General features: G+C 44.3%; 1 protein-coding gene across 11 annotated transcripts in view; it reads right to left on the bottom strand.

Annotated features, from left to right (window-relative positions):
• ncor1 (nuclear receptor corepressor 1) overlaps window positions 1–20,275 on the bottom strand; it is a 372,353-nt gene that overhangs the window by 281,738 nt on the left and 70,340 nt on the right. For 10 of the 11 annotated variants that reach the window (XM_085964552.1, XM_085964550.1, XM_085964555.1 and 7 more), the window contains exon 2: window positions 18,498–18,677. In XM_085964552.1, coding sequence (XP_085820678.1) covers window positions 18,498–18,623 — 126 coding nt within the window. In that variant the 5' untranslated portion in view covers window positions 18,624–18,677. Of the gene's footprint in view, window positions 1–18,497; window positions 18,678–20,173; window positions 20,264–20,275 lie in introns of those variants that run through there. The other variant, XM_085964551.1, reaches the window with a different exon arrangement.

Here is a 20,275-nt window from a genome sequence, read left to right as displayed (position 1 = left end):
GGGCTTCAGATTCCTTGGACATTGAGACCAGTTCTGTGGCATGAAGGACCTGTTCAAGATGGACGGGTTGCACCTGAACAGAGCTGGGACCAATATTCTCGCAGGCAGGTTAACTAATACTGTGGGGGAGGATTTAAACTAATTTGGCAGGGGTTGGGCACCAGGGTCTAGCATTAAGAAGTAGAAACAGTGTGCACAGAGGACTGGGAGATACAGCTAGAGTTAGAAATAATACAGAATTAGGTGGGGTCATAGAAAACACAAATATATCTAAGTTAGGTTTGGAGTGTATGTGTGTAAATACACAAAGTGTGGTTAATATGATTGGTGAGCTGCAGGCGCAAATAGCCACATGGGAATATGATGTAGTGGCGATGAGAGAGACCTGGCTCAAAAAAGGGCAGCACTGGATGCTTAATATTCCTGGGTACAAAGTATTCAGGAAAGACAGGGAAGGAAGGAAGAAAAAAAGAGCAGTTTTGATTAAGGAAAATATGACAGTGCTAGAAAGAATGTCCTTGAGGGGTCAAAGACAGAATCGATTTGGTTGGAGTTAAGAAACAACAGAGGAGCTATTACGCTACTTGGTGTATTTTATAGGCCACCAAATAGTGGGAAGGACATAGAGCAGATTTGCATGTAAATTACTGAGAGGTGCAAAAACTATAGAGTAGTGATAATGGGAAACTTTAACTACCTCAAAATTGCATGGGGCAGTGATTGTGTTAAGGGCAGAGAAGGGGAGGAATTTCTGAAGTGTGTTCAGGAGAATTTTCTTGATCAGTAGGTTTCATGCCCAACAAGGAAGGAAGCATTGCTGGAACTAGTCCTGGGGAATGAAGTGGGTCAAGTGGAGAATGTCACAGCGGGGGAGCAGCTTGGGAATAGTGATCATAGTATCGCAAGGTATAGAATAGTTGTGAAAACGGACAAGGAGAAATCTAGAATAAAAATACTTAACTGGAGGACGGCTAATTTCAGCGAATTAAGGAGGGTTCTAGCCTGGGTAAATTGGAGTCAAAGACTGGCAGACAGAAATGTAATGGAGCAATGGGCGGCCTTTAAAGAGGAGACGGTTCGGGTACAGTCTCGGTAGATTCCCACAGGGGGGAAAGGGAGGGCAATCAAAGCCAGAGCTTCCTGGATGACAAAGGAGTTAGAGATTAAGATAAAGCAGAAAAAAGGGGCATATGACAGATGTCAGTTTGATAATACGGAGGTCACTTATTACTTGGAGGGTGCGAGTCTGGATGGGGTCAAGGAGCAAAGGGATCTTGGAGTACAAATACACAAATCACTAAAAGTAGCGACACAGGTTAACAAGGCCATAAAAAAAGCAAACCAAGCACTAGGGTTTATTTCGAGAGGGATAGAATTGAAAAGTTGTGAAGTTATGCTAAGCTAGTATCGAACCTTGGTTAGACCACACTTGGGAGTACTGCGTACAATTCTGGTCACTATATTATACCAAGTATATCGAGGCACTGGAGAGGGTGCAGAGAAGATGTACAAGGATGATACCAGAAATGAGAGGGTATACCTATTAGGAAAGAATGAACAGGCTGGGTCTCTTTTCTCTTGTAAAAAGGCTGAGGGGTGACCTAATAAAGCTCTTTAAAATTATGAAAGATTTTGATAGAGTAGATAGAGAGAGAGTGTTTCCACTTGTGGGGAAGAGCATAACTAGAGACCATCAATATAAGATAGCCACCAAGAAATCAAATAGGGAATTCAGAAGAAACTTCTTTACCCAGAGAGTGGTGAGAATGTGGAACTCGCTACCACAGGGAGTGGTTGAAGCGAATAGTATAGATGCATTTAAGGGGAGGCTAGACAGGCATATGAGGGAAAAGGGAATAGAGGGTTACGCTGATAGATTTAGAAGAGGAAAGACGGGAGGAGGCACGAATGGAGCATAAACGCCGGCATGGACTGGCTGGGCCGAATGGCCTGTTCCTGTGGTGTATATCCTATGTAATCCTATGTAATACAAGGGAGAATCAGGCTGAATATAAAAAGTAGAAAAGTGAAAAAAGAAATGAGGGGCATAGAGATGGTAAAAGAATAGATTGGCGGCTAACATAAAAGGGAATCCAAAGGTCTTCTTTAGGCATAAGGGTTGTCAGAGGAGCGGTGAGGCCGATTAGGGACCAAAATGGAGAACTATTGGTGGAGGCAGAAGGCATGGCTGAGGTGGTAAATGAGTACTTTGTATCGGTGTTTACCAAGGAAGAGGACTTTGCCAAAGCTACGGTAAACGAGGAGGTTGCTGGGATACTGGATGAGGAAAAATAGATAAAGAGGTACTAGAAAGGCTGACAGTACTTAAAGTGGATAAGTCACGCGGTCCAGATGGAATGCATCCAAGGTTGCTGAGGGAGCTGTAGAAATTACAGAGGTGCTGGCCACAATCTTTCAATCCTCCTTAGATACAGGGGTGGTGCAAGAGGACTGGAGGATTGCAAATGTTACACCCTTGTTCAAAAAGGGGGAGAAAGATAAACCTGGCAATTACAGTTTAATGTCGGTGGTGAGGAAGCTTTTAGAAACAATAATCCAGGAAAAAATTAACAGCCACTTGGACAAGCATGGACTAATAAAGGAGAGCCAGCACCTAATTGTTAAGGGCAAATCATGTTTGACGAACTTGACTTTGTTTTTTGATAAGGTAGCAAGGGTGAATGAGGGCAATGCAGTTGATCTTATTTATATGGTCTTTCAAAGGGCATTTAATGAAGCACACATATTAGGCTTGTTAGCAAAATTGAAGCCCATGGGGTAAAAGGGGCAGTAGCAGCATAGAATCAAAATTAGCTAAGGGATAGAACACAGAGGGTTGTGGTGAATGACTGTTTTTCATACTGGAGGGAGGTATACAGTGATGTTCCCCAAGGTTCAGTACTAGGACCACTGCTGTTTTTGATGTACATTAATGATTTGGACTCGGGGTAATGGGCACAATGTCAAAATTTGCAGATGACATGAAACTTGGAAGTGTAGTAAACAGTGTAGAAGATAGTAATAGACTTCAAGAGGACACAGACAGGCTGGTGGTATGGGCTAACACATGGCAGATGAAATTCAATGCAGCAGAGTGTGAGGTGCTACATTTCGTTAGGAAGAATGAGCAGAGACAATACAAGCTAAATGGTACCATTTTAAAGAGGGTGCAAGAACAGAGAGACCTGGTGGTGTTTGTGCACAAATCTTTGAAGATGGCAGGACAAGGCGTTTAAAATCATGAAAGGTTTAGATAGAGTAAATAAGGAGAAACTGTTTCCAGTGGCAGAAGGGTCAGTAACGAGAGGACACAGAATTAAGATGACTGGCAAAAGAACCAGAGGCGAGATGAGGAAACAATTTTTTTTTTTAAATTCGTTTATGGGATCAGGGCATCGCTGGCAAGGCCAGCATTTATTGCTCATCCCTAATTGCCCTCGAGAAGGTGGCGGTGAGCCGCTTTCCTGAATCGCTGCAGTCCGTGTGGTGAAGGTACTCCCACTGTGCTATTAGGTAGGGAGTTCCAGGATTTTGACCCAGCAACGATGAAGGATCGGCGATACACTTCTAAGTGAGGATGGTGTGTGACTTGGAGAGGAACTTGGAGGTGGTGGTGTTCCCATGCGCCTGCTGCCCTTGTCCTTCGAGGTGGAAGAGGGGCCAACCAAGCGGGCTGCTTTGTCCTGGATGGTGTTGAGCTTCTTGAGTGTTGTTGGAGCTGCACTCATCCAGGCAAGTGGAGAGTATTCCATCACACTCCTTACTTGTGCTTTGTAGATGGTAGAAAGGCTTTGGGGAGTCATGAGGTGAGACACTCGCCGCAGAATACCTATCCTCTGACCTGCTCTTGTTGCCACATTATTTATGTGGCTGGTCCAGTTAAGTTTCTGGTAATTGGTGACCCCCCAGGATGTTGATGGAGGGGGATTTGGCGATGGTAATGCCATTGAATGTCATGGGGCGGTAGTTACACTCTCGCTTGTTGGAAATAGTCATTGCCTAGCACTTCTGTGGCGCGAATGTTACCTGCCACTTATCAGCCCAAGCCTGAACGTCGTTCAGGTCTTGTTGCATGAGGGCATGGACTGCTACATTATCTGAGGAGTTGTGAATGGCACTAAACATTGTGCAGTCATCAGCGAACATCCCTATTTCTGACCTTATGTTGGAGGGAAGGTCATTGATGAAGCAGCTGAAGATAGTTGCACTAGGACACTGCCCTGAGGAACTCCTGCAGCAATGTCCTGGGGCTGTGATGATTGACCTTCAATCACCACAACCATCTTCCTTTGTGCTAGGTATGACTCCAGCCAGTGGAGAGTTTCCCCCCACCCCGATTGCCATGTTTTACAAGGGTTCCTTGATGCCACACCCAAAGGTCAAATGCTGCCTTGATGTCAAGGGCAGTCACTCTCACTTCTCCTCTGGAATTCAGCTCCTTTGTCCATAAGAACAAAAGAAATAGGGGCCGGAATAGGCCACTTGGCCCCTCGAGCCTGCTCCGCCATTCAATAAGATCATGGCTGATCTTGGGCAAAAAAGCTACTTCCCTGCCCGCTCCCCATAACCCATCACTCGCAAAAATCTGTCTATCTCCACCTTAAATGTATTTAATGACCCAGCCTCCACGGCTCTCTGGGGTAGAAAATTCCACAGATTTACAACCCTCTGAGAAAAGAAATTCCTCATCTCAATTCTAAAAGGGCGACTCTTTATTCTGAAACTATGCCCATGAGTTCTAGATTTCCCCACAAGGGGAAACATCCTCTCTGCATCTACCTTGTCGAGCCCCCTCAGTACCTTATATGTTTCAATAAGATCACCTCTCACTCTTCTAAATTCCAATGAGTATAGGCCCAACCTGCTCAACCTTTCTTCATAAGTCAACCCCCTCATCTCTGGAATTAACCGTGTGAATCATCTCTGAACTGCCTCCAATGCAAGTATATCCTTCCTTAAATAAGGAGGCCAAAACTGTACACAGTACTCAAGGTGCGGTCTCACCAATACCTTGTACAGTTGTAGCAGGACTTCCCTGCTTTTATACTCCAACCCCCTTGAAATAAAGGCTAACATTTCATTTGCCTTTTTGATTACTTGCTGTACTTGCATGCTAACTTTTTGTGTTTCATGCACCAGGAGCCCCAGGTCCCTCTGAACTGTAGCATTTTGTAATCTCTCTCCATTTAAATAATAATTTGCTTTTTTATTTTTCCTGCCAAAGTGGATAACCTCGCAGTTTCCCACATTATACTCCATCTGCCAAATGTTTGCCCACTCACTTAGCCTGTCTATATCCCTTTGCAGATTCGTTGAGTCCTCTGCACAACTTGCTTTCCCACCCATCTTTGTATCATCCGCAAACTTGGCTACATTGCACTCGGTCCCTTCATCCAAGTCACTAATTTAGGTTGCAAATAGTTGAGGCCCCAGCACCGATCCCTGTGGCACCCCACGAGTTACCGTTTGCCAACCGAAAGTGGCCCATTTATCCCGACATTCTGCTTTCTGTTAGTTAGCCAATTCTCTATCCATGCTAATATATTACCCCCAACTCCGTGAGCTCTTATCTTATGCAGCAACCTTTTATGTGGCACCTTATCGAATGCCTTCTGGAAATCCAAATACACCACATCCACTGGCTTACCCCTATCCACCCTGCTCATTACATCCTCAAAGATCTCCAGCAAATTTGCTAAACATGATTTCCCTTTCATAAAACCTGCATAAGCTTGACTGCATTATGATTTTCCAAATGCCCTGCTACTGCTTCCTTAATGAACGACTCCAGCATTTTCCCAAAGACAGATGTTAGGCTAACTGGTCTATAGTTTCCTGCTTTCGGTCTCCCTCCTTTCTTAAATAGGGGTGTTACATTTGCGGTTTTCCAATCCGCTGGGACCTCTCCAGAGTCCAGGGATTTTTGATATATTGCAACCGATGCATCCACTATCTCTGCAGCCACTTCTTTTAAGACCCTGGGATGCAGGCCATCTGGTCCAGGGGACCTGTCGTCTTTCAGTCCCATTATTTTACCAAGTACTATTTCCTTAGTGATAGCAATTGTCTTTAGTTCCCCCCTCCCTGTGACCCCTTGATTATCCATTATTGGGATGTTGTTAGTGTCTTCTACTGTGAAGACAGATACAAAATATTTGTTCAGAGTCTCTGCCATTTCCCCGTTCCCCATTATTAATTCCCCAGTCTCATCCTCTAAGGGACCAACGTTTACTTTAGCTACTCTCTTCCTTTTTATATACCTGTAGAAGCTCTTACTTTCTGCTTTAATATTTCTTGCCAGTTTACTCTCATAATTCATCTCTTTTTTTTTTTAAAAAGAGATCCTTTGCTGGTTTTTAAACATTTCCCAATCCTGTGGCCTCCCACCAATCTTGGCAACATTGTATGCCTTCATTTTCAATTTGATACCATCCTTTACTTTCTTAATTAGCCACGGATGGTGCTCCCTTCTCTTAAAATCTTTCTTTATCATTGGAATATATTTTTGTTGAGAGTTATGAAATATCTCCTTAAATGTCTGTCAATTCATTTCAACTGTCTTACCCTTTAATTTATTTTTCCAGTCCACTTTAGCCAGTTCTGCCCTCATGCCTTTGTAATTGTTTAAGATCAGGACACTGGTTCGAGATACAACTTTCTCACTCTCCAACTGAATTTGAAATTGAACCATGCTACGATCACTCTTTCCTAGAGGTTCCTTTATTATGAGATCATTTATTAATTCTGTCTCATTACACAGTACCAGATCCAAGATAGCCTGCTCCCTGGCTGGTTCCATTACATACTGTTCTAGGAAACCATCCCGGATGCATTCTATGAACTCCTCCTCAAGGCTATCATGGCCAATTTTATTTGCCCAATCAATATGGAGATTAAAATCACCCATGATTATTACCGTACCTTTTTTACAGGCCTCCATTATTTGTTGATTTATACTCTGTCCAACAGTACTGCTACTGTTCGGGGGCCTGAAGACTAAGCCCACCAGAGACTTTTTCCCTTTATTATTTTTTTTATCTCCACCCAAACCGATTCGACATCTTGATCTTCTGAGCCAATATCACTTCTCACCACTGCACTGATCCCATCCTTTACCAACAAAGCCACCCCACCTCCATGGTTGGACCAAGGCTGTAATGAGGTCGGGAGCCGAGTGGTCTTGGCGGAACCCAAACTGGGCATCAGAGAGCAGGTTATTGAAGAGTAAGTGCCACTTGATAGCACTGTCGATGACACCTTCCATCACTTTGCTGATGATTGAGAGTAGACTGATGGGGCAGTAACTGGCCGGATTGGATTTGTCCTGCTTTTTGTGGACAGGATATACCTGGGCAGTTTTCCACATTGTCGGATAGATGCCAGTGTTGTAGCTGTACTGGAACAGTTTGGCTAGAGGCACGGCTAGTTCTGGAGCACAAGTCTTCAGCACGATAGCCAGGGTGTTGTCAGGGCCCATAGCCTTTGCTGTATCCCATGCACTCAGCCGTTTCTTGATATCATGTGGAGTGAATTGAATTGGCTGAAGACTGGCTTCTGTGATGGTGGGGACCTCAGGAGGAGGCCGATATGGATCATCCACTCGGCACTTCTGGCTGAGGATAGTTGCAAATGCTTCAGCCTTGTCTTTTGCACTCACGTGCTGGGCTCCACCATCATTGAGGATGGGGATATTCATGGAGCCTCCTCCTCCCGTTAGTTGTTTAATGGTCCACCATCATTCACGACTGGATGTGGCAGGACTGCAGAGCTTTGATCTGATCCGTTGATTGTGGGATCGCTTAGCCCTGTTTATAGCATGCTGCTTCTGCTTTTTAGCATGCATGTAGTCCTGTGTTGCAGCCTCCCCAGGTTGGCACCTCATTTTTAGGTACGCCTGGTGCTGCTCCTGGCATGCTCTTCTACACTCCTTATTGAACCAGGGTTGGTCCCCTGGCTTGATGGTAATGGTAGAGTAAGCGATATGCCGGGCCATGAGGTTACAGATTGTGGTGGAATACAATTCTGCTGCTGCTGATGGCCCACAGCGCCTCATGGGTGCCCAGTTTTTAGCTGCTACATCTGTTCTGAATCTATCCCATTTAGCACGGTGGTAGTGCCACACAACACGATGGAAGGTGTCCTCGGTGTGAAGACGGAACTTCGTCTCCACAATGACTGTGAGGTGGTCACTGCTACCAATGCGGTCATGGACAGATGCATCTGCAACAGGTAGATTGGTGAGAACGAGGTCAAGTAGGTTTTTCCCTCGTGTTGGTTCTCTCATCACCTGTCGCAGGCCCAGACTGGCAGTTATGTCCTTCAGGACTCAGCCAGCTCGGTCAGTCGTGGTGCTACCGAGCCACTCTTGGTGATGGACATTGAAGTCTCACACCAAGAGTACATTCTGTGCCCTTGCTACTCTCAGTGCTTCTTCCATGTGGTGTTCAACATGGTGAAGTACTGATTCATCAGCTGAGGGAGGGCAGTAAGTGGTAATCAGCAGGAGGTTTCCTTGCCCATGCTTGACCCGAAACCATGAGACTTCATGGGGTCTGGAGTCAATATTGAGGACTCCCAGGGCCACTCCTTCCCGACTGAATACCACTGTGCCGCCACCCCCGGTGGGTCTGTCCTGCTGGTGGGACAGGACATACCCAAGGATGGTGATGGAGGAGTTTGGGACATTGGCTGAAAGGTTTGATTCTGTGAATGTGGCTATGTCAGGCTGTTGCTTGACTAGTCTGTGGGACAGCTCTGCCAATTTTGGCAAAAGTCCCCAGATGTTGGTGAGGAGGACTTTGCAGGGTTGACTGGGCTGGGTGTGCCGTTGCCGTGTCCGGAGCCAGTGCCGAGGTCGATGCCGGGTGGTCCGTCCGGTTCATTTTTATTATTTTGTTTCGTAGCGGTTTGTCACAACTGAGTGGCTTGCTAGGCCATTTCAGAGGGCAGCGAGTTGTTGCGATCTGGAATGCGCTGCCTGAAAGGGCGGTGGAAGCAGATTTAATCGTAACTTTCAAAAGCGAATTGGATAAATATTTGAAGGGAAAACATTTACAGGACTATGGGGAAAGGGCAGGGGAGTGGAACTAATTGGATAGCTCTACCAAAGAGCCGGCACAGGCACGATGGGCCGAATGGCCGCTTTCAGTGCTGTATGATTCTATGGTGGGGGTGGGTTCAACATTATGGGCAGTGGGAATCAAGATGTAGGATAAAAGGTGCAACATCCAGCAATTTCCCAAGACATGAAAATTAGCAAAATCTGAAGACAAGTAATTACCATTTTGCACATTTTATAAAAAGCAAAACATTACCTTGTCAGTTTTAACCTAACACCTCTGTGGACAGCACAACTAATGATAAGACTATGAAAATGTACGCCCATTTCCTGAGTTAACAACGTTTAAATATCACCTGTTAACATATAAAAAGAAACAAGGAGTGGCCGATTGTCCAGTGGCCCACCTGACCCTCTCAGGCCTGTAGTGATAATAAGCAAAACGAAGGTTGCACTGGATTTCTAGTTCATGCTGATCCCCTCCCCCAGTGCTGTGTGGGTAACCTTGGGTCAGCTTTATACGAGCCAGACACGGATTGTTGACTGTTGTGTTTGAGCCACGCCGCACTTGCTGATGTCTAAATTTACCTAATGATTTGTTGCTATTTACATAACTGATAAAAGGGTCAGTGTTTAGGATACAAAGTTCAGATTACAATACCTTATCTGCACTGCCTCCTGATCTTTAACTTTTTCCAAGAATACTTTTCCACTTCCAAAATAAACCTAAAGCACCTTCTCTTAGTGTCACTGACTCAAAGCACCAAATTACTCAAAGGCAACCTACTTGTGACATTAAATTGCAGCACGTTTAGTTACAGCACAAACAGCAGATCACAGAGGTGCAACATTTACTGTCCCCTTCAACACAGCCATAAAGTTAAAGTAAGGAGCGGTTATAAAATGAACTTTAGTCAGAGGATAGTTAGAACGTGAGATGCTCAGCCACAAACTTTTGATGAAGCACTCCATAAATTATTTTTTTTAAAGGAATTAGTTATTTGAAAAAAAAGGAATATTAAAAGGTGTGTGGCGTGAGGACAGTGGAATCAAACTAAGTGGCCCGTGGGGCAAAACACCAACCAAATGGCCAATTCTCTGCTGCAACATTGTGACTATGAAAAATAAGGACTTCAAGGGCAGATACACGGGAAGACCTCCGTTCCTTTCTATTATGGTTTTTGAGCAAGTAAGAGTTTTACCACAAAGCAAACCGTGCCCATAAACACTTTTTAAAAATAAATTTGGACTATTTAAATATGTACATAAAGACTAGCATTACTTGGATTAGAGAGGTGACCTCAGTGTACCATCTCAGCCACTGGATTTGAACAGATTGGGAAGTGGGCCCAGGACTTGTAATGTCCTTCAACACAGATAAATAATAATACACATAGGTACATATAATAAAGGCAAAGAATAGAACGACAGCAAATGTTGGTTAAAGGTAACTGAGAGGAAGAACACTGAACCTCAAGGTTCAAGCAGTGTCAAGAGGCAGTGGCCACAGCATACAGGACCCTGGACTACAGATGGTTCATTACAAAACTAAGACCACAATAATAGTGTTATGTAATGCTTTGGCAAGATCTCATTTGGGAGAACTATGTTAAGTTTTAATCCGCTCCCCCCCCCCCCCCCCCCCGCCCATCCCAGAAAGGACATTGTGACCCTGGAAAAGGTGCAGAGAAAGGCAACAATGATGATTCCTGGCCTGAAATCACTGAACTTTGAAGACAGACTTCGCCCCTTTGGTTTGCACTCACTGGAGACTTAAGAGGAGATCTAGTGGGGTGCCGCAGGGATCAGTGCTGGGGCCTCAACTATTTACTGTACAATCTATATTACAGGAAACTTTGTGGTATCTGGCACCGACGGGACCGGCGTGTTGCCGATCTATCAAAACTGCCGGACATACAAAGTTAATGTTGAAGCATACGGAGGTTTTCATCTCTGTATCTGACAACAAACACTGTTGCTTAGCAACAGCTTCTAAAGAGTCGGCTGCAGCTGCAAGCGTCTCTAGCTGAAGCTGTTGCTATAGCTACAGACCTTGCAGTGCCTGACTGGGAAAAAAAAAGAACGAGAACTAAAAAAACTTATAGAAAACGGCTCCTGATTTTTGCCATTAGATCGAGTATTCCGGACATACAACCTCCAGATAAACCAAAGTTTCCTGTAATGACTTGGATGAAGCGACCGAGTGTAATGTAGCCAAATTTGCTGATGATACAAAGATAGGTGGGAAAGCAAATTGTGTGGAGGACTCAAAGAATCTCCAAAGGGATATAGATAGGCTAAGTGAGTGGGCAGGAATCTGGCAGATGGAGTATAATGTGGGAAAATGCGAGGTTATCCACTTTGGTAGGAAAAATAAAAAAGCTAATTATTATTTAAATAGGGAGAGATTACAAAATGCTGAGGTACAGAGGGATCTGGGGGTCCTTCTACATGAATCACAAAAAGTTAGCATGCAGGTACAGCAAGTAATTAGGAAGACAAATGGAGTGTTGGCCTTTATTGCAAAGGGAATGGAGTATAAAAGTAGGGAAGTCCTGTTACAACTGTACAGAGCGTTGGTGAGACCACACCTGGAGTACTGCGTACAGTTTTGGTCTCCTTATTTAAGGAAGGATATACTTGGATTGGAGGCAGTTCAGAGAAGGTTCACGAGGTTGATTCCAGAGATGAAAGGGTTGTCTTATGAAGAAAGGTTGAGCAGGTTGGGCCTATACTCATTGGAGTTTAGAAGAATGAGAGGGGATCTTATTGAAACATAAGATTCTGAGGGGGCTTGACAGGGTAGATGCAGAAAGGATGTTTCCCCTCGTGGGGGAATCTAGAACTAGGGGGCATAATTTCAGAATAAGGGGGCACCCATTTAAAACGGAAATGAGGAGGAATTTCTTCTCTCAGAGGGTCGTGAATCTTTGGAATTCTCTTCCCCAGAGAGCTGTGGAGGCTGGATCATTGAATATATTTAAGGTGGAGATAGACAGATTTTTGAATGGTAAGGGAGTCGAGGGTTATGGGGAGCAGGCAGGGAAGTGGAGTTATACCAAGACCAGATCAGCCATGATCTTACTGAACGGCGGAGCAGACTCGAGGGCCAAATGACCTACTCCTGCTCCTATTTCTTATGTTCTTATCTGATTCAGTTCTTTAAAACCATAAACGTAATGAGAGTGGATAATGTGCTTGAGGTAATGGGGTCTAGTAGAACTAGGGGCCACCTGTACAAATTGAGGAAGCAAGGGTAAGGTTAGAAGTTTATATTTTTCCCCGAAATAGGAATTTGGAGGAGTTAGTGGACAGATTCCTTATAATCCTTCATGGTGGCGACAGATTCCTGGGAAATAAGGTGATAATGGCATATGGAAGGTACAATAACCCAGTGGAAAGTTTAGCCTCAACAGGACTTCAGTCTTTGCGGGAGCTCAACTCTCGTTGTATAATTAATACTTGTGTGAAGAGAGAAAATGGAACTAGATTCTTGAGAGGTGGCGGTCCAAAGAGTCACAGAGTCATACAGCACAGAAAGAGGCCCTTCGGCCCATCACGTCCGCGCCAGCCATCAAGCCCTGTCTAATCTAATCCCATTTTCCAGCATTTGGTCCGTAGCCTTGTATGCTATGGCATTTCAAGTGCTCATCCAAATGCTTCTTGAATGTTGTGAGGGTTCCTGCCTCTACCACCCTTTCAGGCAGTGAGTTCCAGATTCCAACCACCCTCTGGGTGAAAAAGTTTTTCCTCAAATCCCCTCGAAACCTCCTGCCCCTTACCTTGAATCTATGCCCCCTTGTTATTGACCCCTCTATGAAGGGAAAAAGTTCCTTTCTATCTACCCTCTCTATGCCCCTCATAATTTTGTACACCTCAATCAGGTCCCCCCTCAGCCTTCTCTGCTCCAAGGAAAACAACCCCAGCCTGTCCAGTCTTTCTTCATAGCTGAAGCGCTCCAGCCCAGGTAACATCCTGGTGAATCTCCTCTGCACCCTCTCCAAAGCAATCACAACCTTCCTATAGTGTGGCGACCAGAACTGCACACAGTATTCCAGCTGTGGCCTAACCAGCGTTTTGTACAGGGATCTATGTACATGCACACCAAGGTCCCTCTGATCCTCTGTCTTTCCGAGGGTCTTACCATTCATTGTGTATTCCCTTGTCTTGTTAGTCCCTCCAAAATGCATCACCTCACACTTTTCAGGGTTAAATTCCATTTGCCACTGTTCCGCCAATCTGACCAACCCATCTATATCGTCCTGCAGACTGAGGCTACCCTCCTCGTTATTTACCACCCCACCAATTTTCGTGTCATCTGCGAACTTACTGATCATACCTTTTACATTCACATCCAAATCATTAATGTGGACCACAAACAGCAAGGGACCCAGCACCGATCCTTGCGGTACCCCACTGGACACAGGCTTCCAGTCACAAAAACAACCTTCGACCATCACCCTCTGCCTTCTGCCACTAAGCCAGTTTTGGATCCAATGTGCCAAGGCACCCTGGATCCCATGGGCTCTTACCTTCTTGGCCAGTCTCCTATGCGGGACTTCATCGAAAGCCTTACTGAAATCCATGTAAACCACATCCACTGCACTACCCTCATCCACACACCTAGTCACCCCCTCGAAAAATTCAAATTGGTCAGACATGATCTTCCCTTGACAAAGCCATGCTGACTATCCCTGATTAATCCTTGCCTCTCCAAGTGGAGACCAATTCTGTCCCTCAGAATTTTTTCCAATAATTTCCCTACCACTGATGTTAGGCTCACTGGCCTGTAATTCCCTGGTTTATCCATACTACCCTTCTTGAACAATGGTACTACGTTAGCTGTTCTCCAGTCCTCTGGCACCGCCCCCGCGACCAGAGAGGTTCTGAAAATTTGTGTCAGAGCCCCTGCAATCTCCTCCCTTGCCTCACACAGCAGCCTGGATACACCCCGTCAGGGCCTGGGGATTTATCCACTTTTAAGCCCGCTAAAACCACTGGTACATCCTCCCTCTCAATACTAATTTGTTCAAGTATATTACAATCCCCCTGCCTGATTTCTAAGCCTACATCGTCCTTCTCCATAGTGAACACAGATGCAAAATATTCATTTAAAACCTCACCTACATCTTCCGGCTCTACACGTAGATTGCCACTTTGGTCCCTAATGGGCTCTACTCTTTCCCTGGTTATACTCTTGCCCTTATTATACTTATAATAAAACACCTTGGGATTTTCCTTTATTTTGCCTGCCAGTGTTTTTTCATGCCCCCTCTTCGCTCTCCTAATTTCTTTTTTTTAAGTACCCCACTGCACTTTCTATACTCCTCTAGGGCTTCCACTGTTTTTAGTCCTTTGTATCTGCCAAAAGCCTCCCTTTTTTTCCCGAATCCATTCTTGTATATCCCTTGACATCCAGGGTTCCCTGGGCTTCTTGGTCCCACCCTTGACCTTTACGGGAACATGTTGCCATTGTACTCTCTCAATTTCCTTTCTGAAAGACTCCCATTGCTCCAGAGAGACTTGGGGGTCCATGTACAGGTACAGAAAATAATCAAAAAGGTTAATGGAATGCTGGGCTTTATTATATCTAGAGGACTAGAATACAAGGGGGTAGAAGTTATGCTGCAACTATATAAACCCTGGTTAGACCACACCCTGGAGTGCTGAGAGCAGTTCTGGGCCCCACACTTTAGGAATGATATATTGGCCTTGGAGGGACTCCAGCGTAGACTTACCACAATGATACCTGGGCTCCAAGGGTTAAATTACAAGAGATTACATAAACTATTCCCTGGAATTTAAAAGATTAAGGGGTGATTTGATAGAAGTTTTCAAGATATTAAGAGGAACTGATAGGGTAGATAGAGAGAAACTATTTCTGCTGGTTGGGAGACTAGGACTAGGGGGCATAGTCTAAAAATTAGAGCCAGACCTTTCAGGAGTGAAATTAGGAAACACTTCTACACACAAAGGGTGGTAGAAGTTTGGAACTCTCTTCCACAAACTGCAGTTGATGCTAGATCAATTGTTAATTTTAAATCTGAGATTGATAATACCTTTGATTAACAAAAATCTAAGAGATATGGGTCAAAGGCAGGTATATGGAGTTAGGTCACAGATCAGCCATGATCTCAATGAATGGCGGAATAGGCTCAAGGGGCTAAATGGCCTACTCCTGTTCCTGTGAGAGTTTGGTGCAACTAGGAGTCAGGCTAACTGCCTATGTTTTTCAAGTTAGATACAATAGGATGGCAGTGCTGAGAACACTCATGATGTGTTTGGAACACCACAGATTCTCGGTGTATCCAGGGACAGCATATTTGCAGTGTCAGAAAACGGAGTCTCTGGAGTAGAGGATCTCTGTGCTCAAACAGCCATTGGCCGCACTCTGCAGCATCAGAGCGATGATGAGTTTCTGAATCTGAGTCCCCAGAATAGAGTCACCCAAGAGACAGTAAGAGACAGTTCAGGGCACAGAGATAGCGTAGAAAGAAAAAGGCAGCAGAGGGAGACAGGTTCACAAGTGCAGCAAACCCCTGACTTACAGAAAATGTCCAATAGGCATTAGTGTTGGACAAGTACGAGGTGGAGAGTGACAGCGACTAAGGGGAGGATAGTGTTGAACAACACTGCAGAACCGTACAGCAAGAGACTACCCAAGTGGGTGAGAGGTAGTTAGACAACAATAAAAGAGTGATAATAGTCAGGGGTATAGGATAGACTTTTTTCCAGTCATGACCAAGAGTCATAAATGGTATGTTCCCTCCCTGGTGCCAGGGTGAAGGATATCATGGAATAGATGGAAAAACTTCTGGTATGGCAGGAAGACCAGCCAAAAGAAGTGGTCCATATTGGAACCAATAACATAGTTAGAAGTCTGAGCTCTTGCAGCTGGAGTTTTAGGGGTCTGGCACTAGACTGAGAAACAGTATCTCACAGGTGGTAATCACCAGATTACTTCTTCTGCCACACACTGGACAGGTTAGGGAGGCTAAAACATTGCTGCAGAGTTGGTGTAGGAGGGAAAGGTTCACATTTCTGGGGCATTGGAGTGATTTCTGAAAATAGGGCAGGCTTTGCCGAAGGGACGACCTTCAGCTGAATCAAAACAGCAACAATAAACTTGCAGAATGATTGTGTAATTGGCAAATGAACTTCAATATAGGCAAGTGCGAGGTATTACATTTTGGTAGGAAGAATAAGGAGGTTACATACTCCTTGGGAAATAAGTATCTAAATGGGATAGAACAGAGAGATCTGGGAGTACAAATACACAAATCACTAAAAGTAGTGACGCAGGTTAATGAGGCCATAAAAAAACAAACCAAGCACTGGGCTTCATTTCTAAAGGGATAGAATTGAAAAGCAGAGAAGTTATGTTAAATTTGTACTGAAACTTGGTTAGATCACACTTGGGAGTACTGTGCACAGATGCATTTAAGGGGAAGCTAAACGCATGAGGGAGAAAGGATGAGAATGATATGTTAATGGAGTTAGATGAATAGGAGGAGGCTCATGTGGAGCAGAAACACAGGCATGGACCTGTTGGGCTGAATCGCCTGTTTCTGTGCTGTGTAATATCGTTGTGGAGAGGGTAAATAGAGCAATGGGAGAAGATTCACGTTAATTTTGTGGAGGATGTGAGAAAATCTAGGTTTGAGACTAAAGAAGGGGATGGGGATTAATAAACCTATTGCAGTTTAAGCAGCAGGCTAAGCTGAAATAATCAGTGAGAAAATACTATCAGAGGAGAAATGGAACAAATAGGCTACGAGGTAGAGAGATTAAAGCACTGTTGTGAAAAAAAGACAAAAGTTATCAAAAAATTGAAGAAGAAAGCCAGGAAAAAGAACACCATGTTCCAAAAAACTGGCATCAGGATTAAGTGGCATATGTGAGAATGCACAAAGTATTCAAACCAAAATTGGAACAGTTGAAGTATTAATAACTATGGAGGGATATGATAGTGGCTATAGTAGAGATGTGGCTTAATTTTGCACAGGGCTAGGAATTAATATTCCCATTTATGACATTTTCAGGAGCGATAAATTGGAAGAGAGTGGACTGGCAGTATTAGTAAAGGATATCCTGGAGGTTGTGTTAAGACAGAATCCAAATGCATAGAGTTAAGAAATAGGAAGGGAAATGGTACAGGCAGTACATGCCACGAAAGTGAAGATCTGCAGATAGTTCAGAGAGAAATGCAAGAACAACAGGGCAAAATATTGGCTGAATTTAACTATTCCAAGACTGTTCAGTTTTGGGCACTGTACCTCAGGAAGGATATATTGGCCGTGGATGGGGTGCAGCGCAGGTTCACTAGAATGATACTGGGACTTAGAGGAGAGATTGCATAAACTTGGTTTGTATTCCCTTTAGTATAGGAGATTGATGGGGTGATCTGATTGAGGTGTTTAAAATGTTAAAAGGATTTGATTGGGTAGTTACAGAGAAACTCTTTCCTCTGGTGGGGAATCAAGAAAAAGGGGCACAATCTTAAAATTAGAACTAGGCCATTCAGGAGTGAAATCAGGAAGCACTTCTTCCACACAGAGGGTAGTAGAAATTTGGAACCCTCCCCCAAAAGACTGGATGGTGGGGGCCAATTGGAGCTTTCAAGATAAATTTTTATTAGGTAAGGGTATCAAGGGGTATGAAGCAAAGGCAGGGATATGGAGCAAAAGCAGGAAAATGGAGTTGAGGTGTAGATCAGCCATTGAATCTAATTGCATTTGATGAATTACGTATAGACCTCAGGAATCCCATTGACCAGGGCAATCCACGCCACGTAGCAAGTACATCACAGTCTCCATACCCCAGGGGATAGACGGATCATTCCCACTCCTTATATAATACTCACTGCATGTTTTGCATGTGAACATATGAAAAAGGACAGGAAAAGACCAGCTGGTCCATCAAGCCTGCCCAGCCCCGGCATGGTGTAATTTACACACCATCTGTCACTCCTATTCCCCTCTAACCCCCAGTAACACAGTCTCCTGAGGGGCAGAAAAGGGAAAAAACATATGCCAATTTAGGCACAAATTCTGAAAAATTCCTCACCACTGAAGGCAGTTAAACAAGCACCAGGAGCTCAGTGACTGGGTGACACAACCCTCAACGACCAAGTACCTTCTGTATGTAGAGATATTTGTCATTGCGAACTCTAGTTTTTAAGTTTCTAAACCACCACCAGATTTTCTAAATATTCTTATTGCTGACTGCCACATCATTCATGTTATGTTATTTTATCAAATACCGCTCTCAGTGTTAGTGCATCACACAGCTGCACCACCAGAGCAACAGAGAGTCAGGAACGTGTCTGCATCGTATTTCATCACCGTTCAGTATGGGAACAGCTAAACAATCAGAAACTGAAAACAGGCAAGGTCACAGCACATCCCACACAGGATCGACAGAATGTTTGTTAACCTACCTGCTGGTGCCTGCTATTGGAGAAGGTATATTGAATGGCATGAGCTGGGTACCGGTTTGGTTCCGCACCAAACGGGCCTTGACCTGGTGGGTAACCTGAACTTGACATTTTTGGACAGTCAGTCATTCGAATGCTGCCTGAGAATCGAGCCACCACGTGATCATGTTTCTAGGAAACCACCTGAGAAAAAAATGCAAGAATAAAAATCAGATAGCTGCTGCGTCACTGCCGACACTGGCTCCGTCAACACTTGCCTGTCACCATTTAACTCTCCTTCTGCCAAAGATCTTTTTACCATCAGAAGGAACCATCTTTCACCTATAATACATTTCTTGCTCTGATTACCAGCAAATACATTTATCATATATAGCACGCACACTGAATGGTTAGACTCTATTCTGGTGCTGCAAGTTAAACAGCCAGTTACAGATGTTTTCCACACCAGATTCTATGCTCCCACCAGCAGTATTTTGTTAGTAATTCATAAATTAACCTGAAGCTGTGTTTTTGTTTGACGTGCAGTCACTGAACCTGTGGAAATACTGTTTATCAAAGGCACGGCCTCGTATCGATTCTTCTGGTCACCTCAAACAGGTGTTTTCCAGAAAACTAATTTTTCTCTCTCTTATCTTCTTGAACAGCATCTGTGTTAGCAGGTAGCACCCCTGCCAAGGGTCCAAAGGCACAGATACAATTAATTATAGAGCAAGAGAAGCGGAATAGGGGGAGCTTTCAGTCAACGACTGGCCCCTCGCAAAGTCTATCTGGGTCCCTGTCTACATATTCAGGTAATAATATTCATGCAGTTGCCTGGATTTGAGAAGCAAGCCAGATCACCATGGAGGCTGCTCCCCCACCAACACACAAGACACGCTCCTCTCATATTACACACAAGTTGTGTTTGCAGTTTCAGCCCCCTCCCACCTCCCCCCATTTTAATGAAGCAGTAAAAATCTGACTTTGCAACACACAGCACAGTGCATTTAAATGGGGAGTGTAACTGGGTGCATAACAAAGAGAGTTATTTCAAACAGATTTTAAAGTGATCATTTGAAAAGCAAGCAAATTTCTGACCAAATGCATCAAGGACCAGAATCCATTCGTGTTAGATTCATTAATACCGCAGAAAAAAAAATCTTTTTAACAAATGTGCATTAAATGCGAAGCTCTCCCTATTCGGTCGCTTCAACACGGGCGAGGGCATTGTAACTGCATGCTCCTGCAATCTGACACAGCTTCCCAGGAACCGTATGGCAAGGACAGATGCAATTGTGAGCCAACTGCATTCATGACTCTTGTTAACACATCGGAAGAGAAGGGCACAACCAGCAGTTCTGAAAATAAACTGGTGCAACTATTAAACCTAAGTTTATAAAACTACCACAGTAATAAGACATTACAAATGACATTTCAAAAGTAAATGAGGCATTGCACTCAATTAAACAAAATAGGGGGGGAAATTGAACACTCCTTTAAATAAACATGGAAACAGCACACTTCTGCCCCAAATAGAAAACACATACAATCAGAAGTAATCAGTGAAATGTTCACAGCTGACCAGCAGAAAGGGTTGCCGGGAGATTCCACTGCCCTCCGCCTCTACCCCTCCACCCTCGGACAGTGTAAAGTATACAATGAACTTCCATTTAACGATAATATAGAATCTTTACTCTCACCCTCCTCTTGCTGTGCTGCTCCCTCACTGAACACCATTTAAAATAATGATTGGATTTTCCCCGATGCTGTGATGCATTTATGTACAACCCAATAGCTCTCCT

Source organism: Somniosus microcephalus, chromosome 22 (assembly GCF_052327205.1).
Source record: "Somniosus microcephalus isolate GS21.2 chromosome 22, FLI_Smic_1.0, whole genome shotgun sequence".
Taxonomy (NCBI): Eukaryota; Metazoa; Chordata; class Chondrichthyes; order Squaliformes; family Somniosidae; genus Somniosus; species Somniosus microcephalus.
The sequence above is the reverse complement of the archived record's forward strand: the minus strand, read 5'-3'. Positions and strand labels throughout refer to the sequence as shown.